The 8,660-nt window shown below is 41.1% G+C and overlaps 1 protein-coding gene across 2 annotated transcripts; it reads left to right on the top strand.

Moving 5' to 3' along the window:
- The first annotated feature begins 1,599 nt into the window (after positions 1–1,599).
- Positions 1,600–2,616, top strand: LOC129516568 (L-lactate dehydrogenase A chain-like). Of its 2 annotated transcripts, XM_055336041.1 has the most exons (2): positions 1,618–1,848; positions 2,014–2,616. In XM_055336041.1, exons 1-2 carry the CDS (start codon positions 1,618–1,620, stop codon positions 2,614–2,616), a joined length of 834 nt encoding a protein of 277 aa, XP_055192016.1. The 2 variants fall into 2 exon arrangements, with proteins under 2 accessions (XP_055192017.1, XP_055192016.1); XM_055336042.1 differs by having other exon boundaries at positions 1,600–2,616.
- The last annotated feature ends 6,044 nt before the right edge of the window (positions 2,617–8,660 follow it).

The following is an 8,660-nucleotide window of genomic DNA, read 5'->3' as shown; positions in this document are numbered from 1 at the left end:
CTTCTAGGAATGTCCTAGTAGTAGATGACTCAATGTCATAGCAATTGTTTTTCTTATGGGGACAAGCCTTCAGGAAGTGAGATTTTGATTACCTTTCCTTAACACAACAATCATAGTTCAGTAAAAAGAAGTCTAGATGTGTTGTCAGACCTGGCTTCTTGGTCCAATCCAGTCAACTCTGGCTGGGTGATCTTGGAATCATCCCCATATTTCTCAAAAGTTCAAGGGGGAGAATTTTATTTTTTTTAATTTTTATTTATTTATGATAGTCACAGAGAGAGAGAGGGAGAGAAGCAGAGACATAGGCAGAGGGAGAAGCTGGCTCCATGCACCGGGAGCCAGACGTGGGAGTCGATCCTGGATCTCTAGGATCACGCCCTGGGCCAAAGGCAGGCGCTAAACCGCTGCGCCACCCAGGGATCCCAAGGGGAAGAATTTTAGGAAGTAAAGGGATGATTAGCAGACACACTTATTTGACTACTTTTATAGAGCTGAACAATAAAATGTTCCTGATTCTAGTTCCATGTGCAAAATTTCCAAGATGAAACACAATACTTCAAAATTACACCCAGGCCACCAGGGAAAGTACCATGAGACTTTCAGAGAAAAACACCCAACACAACTGATCCTCCAAACCCTGCTGCCCGCATCACCTTTCTGATTGGACTCACTGGCCAAATCAGCTTGTTTAAATCACCACTTCCATTGCTCTGCACGCTAGAACAAAAAGTAACGTTGCAAAAAAATAAGGTTTAAGTTCTTCCCTGTGGTGTTCAGCTGCCTAACCGTCCTCCTTATTCACTAAATGTTGGGATCGCTTTTACTATTTTTGTTAGCTAACATTTATTGAGTGACTACTGTGTGGCTGGCACAATGCTAAGTACTTTGCATGCAGGCTTCTCCAAGGAAAAGATCATTTAGATTCAATATACAGAGCAGGACTTTATGTTATAGTGGCTATCGATTAAATTTATTGAGAATAAAAGAGAATAAAGACAGAGCGATTCGTGGTCATTCTTTTCCCTAAGCTTTCTTTAAGCCATAATCTATCAATCAATCTTTCTATGATTCCAGATTGAAATTAAACGGAAAAAAATGTTTAAATATGTTAAACACATAATAATTTTGGGAACTTCATATGAAATTTTCATGTGGTAAAATCTCCCAATACAGTTGTAGGAGGTGAGATTCCACATTAAAATATACCGAGTGACAGAACAGCTTTGAATATTGGAAGCATTTATGTTACAGATTGGCATTAAAACTTGGGTGACTGACTGATCCTGAAGTTCTCATCAAGAGTTCCAGAAGGTTTCTATGAAGTTTCCTAGGCTGAGAAACTTTTAGGATTTTAAAACAGAATTTGTTGTCTCATCATTTTCCCTGACAATCTTCTTACATGCTGTTTCCAAATAGATGAACAAATCATTTCACACAATGGCAAATGGCGAAGTTGTACTTCTGGAAAGATACAAACATCAATTTCACAAGTATTTGATTTAAAAAAAAAAATCCGTTATTGGTGTGTCGGAGCCACTGCGGCCAAGTCCCGACCTGACCCCACCACCACCTGCAGCCCGACATGCGCTCCCGATTCCTTTTGGTTCTAAGTCCAAAATGGCAACTCTCAAGGATCAGCTGACTCAGAATCTTCTTAAGGAAGACCATATCCCCCAGAATAAGATTACAGTTGTTGAGGCTGGTGCTGTTGGCATGGCCTGTGCCATCAGTATCTTAATGAAGGACTTGACAGTTGAACTCGCTCTTGTTGATGTCATGGAAGACAAATTGAAGGGAGAGATGATGGATCTCCAGCACGGCAGCCTTTTCCTTAGAACACTAAAAATTGTCTCTTGCAAAGACTATAACGTGACTGCAAACTCCAAGCTGGTTATTATCACGGCTGGGCCATGTCAACAAGAGGGAGAAAGTTGTCTTAATTTGGCCCAGCGTAACGTGAACATCTTTAAGTTCATCATTCCTAATATTGTCAAATACAGCCCAAACTGCAAGTTGCTTGTTGTTTCCAGTCCAGTGGATATCTTGACCTATGCAGCTTGGAAGATAAGTGGCTTTCCCAAAACCCACGTTATTGGAAGTGGTTGCAATCTGGATTCAGCCCGGTTCCATTACCTAATGGGACAAAGGCTGGGAGTTCACCCATTAAGCTGTCAAGGGTGGGTCCTTGGAGAGCATGGAGATGCCAGTGTGCCTGTACGGAGTGGAGGAAATGTTGCTGGTGTCTCTCTGAAGAATCCACACCCTGACTTAGCCACTGATGCAGATAAGGAACAGTGGAAAGAGGTTCACAAACAGGTGGTTGACAGTGCCTACGAGGTGATCAAACTGAAAGGCTACACTTCCTGGGCCATTGGACTGTCCGTGGCAGATTCGGCAGAAAGGATAATGAAGAATCTTAGGTGGGTGCATCCAATTTCCACCATGATTAAGGGTCTCTATGGAATAAAAGAGGATGTCTTCCTTAGTGTTCCTTCCATCTTGGGACAGAATGGAATCTCCAATGTCGTGAAGGGGACTCTGACTCCTGAGGAAGAGGCCTGTTTGAAGAAGAGTGCAGATACACTTTGGGGAACCCAAAAGGAGCTGCAGTTTTAAAATTTTCTAATGTACCTACAAGATTTTAGTTGGAGGCTGTGCATGTTGTCCTTATTATCCTACCTGTTACTCAAGTACTAATATTAAAATGGCCTAAGAAAAACATGAGTTTCCTAAAGTTACAAATGGGAATGGTTCACAAAACCCTGCAGCCATATCCTGATGCTGGATGATATGTGTCTTGGGGAGTCCTAAATTGGTTAACGTAACATAGTTCTACCCTCTTGGAGGCACCACTGCCAATGTCATATATGCTGCAGTTACTCCTCAAGCCAGATGTGTATCTACTGTGTTCTGTACCTTCTGATTCCTTCACCCCAACACTCAACATGCCTAGTTCATCTTTTTTTCTCAGTCACGCCCTGGGATCCAATGTATAAATTCCATATTGGGGCAGCCCTGGTGGCTCAGCAGTTTAGCGCCGCCTTCAGCCCAGGGCCTGATCCTGGAGACCTGGGATCGAGTCCCATGTCGGGCTCCCTGCATGGAGCCTGCTTCTCCCTCTGCCTGGGTCTCTGCCCCGCCCCCACCCCCACCCCCGTCTCTCATGAATAAATAAAATCTTTAAAAAAAAATCCATCCTTCTAAAAAAATTTAAATAAATAAATAAATTCAATATTGCATATATTGTGCATAACTCTTCTAACGGATCTTCTTTTGTGTACTATATATGTCAGAATATAATGTACATCGCCATATAATGTAGAAAGACAATGCAACCAACTTTCTGTCATACCAACTAAAATACCAAATAAATTTTGAACAGTGGGGAAAAAAATCCACTATTGATGGGACTTGATTCATATATGTGTCAGCAGCCTGAAAACATTGTTCCCATTTCTTTACTTTTCTTTGGGAAGTATTGCATTCACAGACGCAAGTAAGGGAAGAATTTAAATGACTAACTGAAATTATTTGAAAGGAAAAAAAAAACAGTCCAAAGAAGTGAAACCCTCTTCACTTAGTAGCATCCTACCTGGTGTCCTGGTGCCTCTATTTTCATAGCAAGACTCATCTTTATTTTCTTTTTTTGCCCACTTCCTTATCCACTGGGCCCATCCACGTTTTGCCTGTTATAAACGAGTATCTATAATTCTGTAGATTTTGTTCTCAAATATTTGCTGATTCCTCCAATGGGAGAATTTTGTTTCCTGTTCCCCTAATATCAGGCCTGGCCACGTGGCTTGCTTTTATCCATAAAAGATGATGAAAATCATGGTGCTATTTCCAAGTTAAGGCCATAAGAATGACCCCATGTTATGACTATCAGTCTTTTCCCTTGGTAGGAGCACAACCATGTCCCAAGTAGGGGCAGTTCCTTGAGCTGGATCCTGGACAGAATAAAAGCATAGAGTGGTTGGTCGGTCACCAGTAACACAAATGAGAAATAAACTTTCTTCATTGTTCTAAGCCACTGAAATTCAGGAATTGTTAACGCAGCATTCCTTAGCCTGTAATTGAATGATATAATCAATTGTCTTCACATTTGAACTACATATCTCCATAATAATTTTGAGAAACTATGGATCTCCTCTAAATTGTCTGTTGACATCTAAAATTTCCCATCTTATGTCCAACATGTGCAAAAGTTGTCATTTTGATTTTTGTAAATTGTACATCTTTATAAAATTTCTGATGGCTTATATAAAATCCTTCTATCACTCTTTATTTTGCCCAAAATGGATAGAATATCATTATTATAAGACCTACTGCCATATATTTTGAAAATACATAAACAAGTTTTCTCTGACAGTTGGAAAATTTGCATCATTCCTTTGTGTGTGTGTCTCCTTTCCTTCTAACGTGAACACAGTCCGGTGCCAGGTAGGAGTGGCTCCTTGGCCTGGATCCTGGAGTTCAGAGAGCATGGAATATGTTCTCTTTACTTTTCTTTGAGAAGTATTGCCTTCACAGACACAAGTAAGGGATAGAAAAAAAATTCATCACCCTTGCTACCCTTGTTTACAATATACGTGAGTTCAGAACACTGCCACAGAAGCCAAAGCACCCTGTTTCGAATGTCACCATTTGTACTCCATAGAAATGTGTAAAAGAGAAAGACACAAAACCCATAGCAGATGCATGAAGTTTTGATTAATGGAGACATCATCAATACTGATGTGTCATTTGACTGGAGATTTTCACACCTCCAAACAATTCCCTCTGCTAGGATTTCAGATGTGCAAAAGTATGACTTCCTTTGGGAAAGTGGTGAAAGGCAAATGTGAGAAGAAAGGTGGAAGAGCAGAACCCACACAATTTCCTGAATTGCAGACACTTTTCCAGGCCAATCAATTTGAGAAAAGAGTATGTATGGCTACGTAAAAGACTACGTATGGACACTGCAGGTATGAAAATTGATGCTTTTCACACTCTTTGTGCCCATTGTGCCTTTTGGAAAAGTCTCCTATTCCCCATCAGATTCCTAGACCCTGATTTGAAGACTGTTACTGCAGACTCAAGGCAATTGAGAAATCTAATTGGCAACGCTTGAGAAATAAGGTATTTTATCCTCAAACATTTGTATTGCTGCATAACAAACCTAGCAGCAGCAAACAACACACATCTATCGTGCCATAGTTACCGTGAGTCAGGAGTCTGGACCCAACCTAGCTGAGTCCTCAGGTCAGGGTCTCACAGGTCTGCAATCATGGTGTCAGCCAGGGCTACAATTTTATCTGAGGTTCAAGCTCCTCTTCCAACCTCACTGGTTGTTGACCCCATTCGGGTCCCCAGGACTATAAGATAGAGGTCCTCAACTCCTAGCAGTGCCCACCATTCCCTGCCATATAACTCTCTTCCCAACACGTCAGTTTGTCTGTTTAAGGCCAACAGGAGAATGTTTGTGCTGCAGCTTTTATCTCTGACCTTCTAGACCCATTTTTAAAGCACTCAACTGATTGGATCAGACCCACCAAATCAATCTTGCATTTGGTTAACTTAAATTCAGCTACTGCAGGGAGCTTGATTCCATCTGTAAGATCTCTTTGCCTTTGCTATCTGATGCAGCATAATCAAGGAATTGATATCCCATCATTTTTGCCATAGTCTACTGTTTAGAAGTAAGTTAAAAGACCCACCCACAGTCAAAGGGAGATTTTACAAAGGCAGGGCTCATTGGAAGTCATCTTAGAATTTTGCCTACCATTCTAAGCCGAAAATAGCACTAGCCTTATGAGCATAACAACTGTGGGGTGTTTTAGGTTTAGAATATAAGTCAGGCAAAGACAAATACCATATGATCTCACTTATATGTGGAATCTAAAAAACAAAATAAATGAACAAACAAAACAAAACAAAACCAGACTTTTAAATACGGGACAGTGTGTGTGTGGGGGGGGTGCTGCCAAAGGGAAGCTGGGTGGGGAAGATAAACAAAACATTAAAAGATACAAACTTCCAGTTATAAAATAAATAAGTCACAAAAATGGAAAACACAGCATTGAGAATATAATCAATAATGTGATAATAACATTGTATGGTGACAGATGGTGACTACACTTACCCTGGTGAGCACTGAGTAATGTATAGAAACGTCAAATCAATATTTTGTATACCTGAAACTAATATAACACTGTATGCTAATCATACTGGAATTTTTTTAAAAAGCTTTAAAAATGTAAAAGGACAGTCCCTATGATACTCAATATTTAATGATCCTTAGAAAGATGACCAAGGAAATTATTTTAAAACATAGATGTCTCAGGCCCCACTGCAGAGATTCTGATTCAATAGGCAAAGAATCAGTCAGAAATCTGCATTTTAAATAACTTTTCCCTGATGATTCCAGCACAAGTGCTGAGCACACACCGAAAATCACTGATATAGTGCTTCCATAATTAAAGAATGGCTTAAATTTTCCCAAGGCTCTGCAGTTTGGGCCAGAGAATTCCTCCAAGTGTGGTTAGCCCCTCTCTTTTATAAAAGCTGTATTTCACAGGCTCCACTTCTCTGCCTAGTACCTAGCCTATTGAGAAACCTTTATATAGTCCCTAGGTAAAGTCCCTCTCACAAAACTAAGCTGATAGCCTTATCTCCAGTGTAAACCATATATTTAAAAAAATATCTTAATAGCATGGAATGGATATAAATCTGGCTATTTCTCCATCTACAGTTTCTACCATTCTTTTTTTTAATTGGAGTTCAATTTGCCAACATAGAGCATATCACCCAGTGCTCATCCAGTCAAGTGACCTCCTCAGTGCCCATCACCCATTCACTCCAACCCCCTGCCCACCTCCCCTTCCACTACCCCTTGTTTGTCTACCATTCTTAAGAGAATAAGAAAAATTAAAAGCCCCATTCTCCCTCCAGGGGTCCAGGATCTTCCCTCAGGCTGCAACCCCATCTCCCCAGCACATTTCCTGTTGGGTCCCTTGCTGAAGGTAGAGGCTCCTCAGAAGCCCTGGGATAGGAAGAGGGTGAGAAGGGAGTGATGGCCCAGACAAGGTGTCTCCCTCCTCATAGACTCCACCCAATCAAAGGTCCAAGGCGGTGTGCCAAGTCAGCATGGGTTAGGCTGGGCTGTGACACCTTCCAGCATCAGATCTTTTCCAAGGAGGAAAACACGGAAAGCGTTCTAGAAATCAGTGAGGGTATCCACAACATTTGCTACAGACACCCAAAGGGATGTAAGGGGTCAGGTGGACAAGTCACAGGGAGCAAACCCATGGTACTCGGCTCACTCACGGAGGGCTTATCAGGACAGTGCATACTCCAGGCATTGTCGCAGCCCTCCACTTTCTGCACCAGAGAAAAAGAGAAAAGGCTTCCTCCCAGCCTAACCTTGCCCCTTCATGGCCAGCCAATCAAGCACACCATAGTCCTCTCAGTAGAGGATCACTTGTGATAAATAACGGGTGTTTTAGCGATTGCTCCTTAGTCCCTCTTAACCCAAAAATTCCCCCAGCCATTGGAGTTGTCCTGTACAACTTGACCTTGACTTCCAAGGAAAGATTCTCACACTGAGAAAAAGAGGCAAGTCAAGACTGGCTGCAAATACAGCTCTTAGGAAGTAGGGAGTAATGCACGAAGCTGAGTCATCACGTGGCAACCTAGAGAAGAGAGGTAAAAGAAAGAAACCAAAATCCATAGTCTCACAAGACCCTGGCAAACTATTTAGTTGGTAAAATTCGTTTGTGCTATTCCAACCTCCCAGGTCCTATCTGCACGCTGTACCTGCCATCACATCTTCCTTGTAGGCCCGTTCCAACCTGTCTCAGATTTCAGAATACAGCCTTGCGTTCTTTTCCTTGCAAAACAAGTTCTCAGTAAAGAATCAGAAAGTCATAAGGGGAGAAGAAAGGTGAGAAGTAAACCAAGAAACAGACTCTTAAATATAGAGAACAAACTGATATTTCTTTTCGGGGATGAAGGGGGGGGCAAGGCAGTGTTAAATAGGTGATAGGGATTAAGGAGGGCAGTGTCCTGATGAGCACCGGGTGATGTATGGAAGTGCTGAATCATTATACTGTACACCTGAAACTAATATCACACTATATGTTACCTAACTGCAATTTTAATTTTAAAAAGGAAGAAACATAAAAAAAAACGAACCAGAGAGTCATATATATGATCTTAGACAACAGATTAAATTATGAGTGTTTTTCACTTTAAAAAGATGTAAATTTTTTTTAAGATACCTTTATGGTGAAAATTAAATCATTAGAGGACAAGACAGACTTGTTACTGTAGGATTTTTTTAAGGGAAGGCAAAAAAATTTCCAAAATCATTGCACATAGGCGGTCCTGTGGACTTCAGGCTTCATAAATATTTAAAAGGAAAATACCATGATTTCCCAGTGGTATTTCCTCCAGTCACTGTCGTTCTTTGAAAGATAATATCCAGAATCCCTCTTTCAGCTCCAACAGGTAAACAGCTTAGCAGTTGTCACTCCCGCCCTTACAATAAGAAAAAGCTGAATAAACTTAATATATATCTGTGCACAGGATTTTGTGTGCACAAAGTTTTTAAATAAGTTGGTCAATACCTAGGAGTGCAACTGCTGCCTGGTTACAGTAAGACAATCATATTCGGCCTTGTA

This window comes from Nyctereutes procyonoides, unplaced genomic scaffold (assembly GCF_905146905.1).
Source record: "Nyctereutes procyonoides isolate TBG_1078 unplaced genomic scaffold, NYPRO_anot_genome, whole genome shotgun sequence".
In the NCBI taxonomy this organism is placed as follows: domain Eukaryota; kingdom Metazoa; phylum Chordata; class Mammalia; order Carnivora; family Canidae; genus Nyctereutes; species Nyctereutes procyonoides.
This window is presented reverse-complemented; position numbering and strand designations above follow the sequence as displayed.

Coding starts and splice junctions, on each gene's coding strand:
- LOC129516568 (XM_055336042.1), top strand. CDS start 1,618: ATGGCAACTCTCAAGGATCAGCTGACTCAGAATCTTCTTAAGGAAGAC.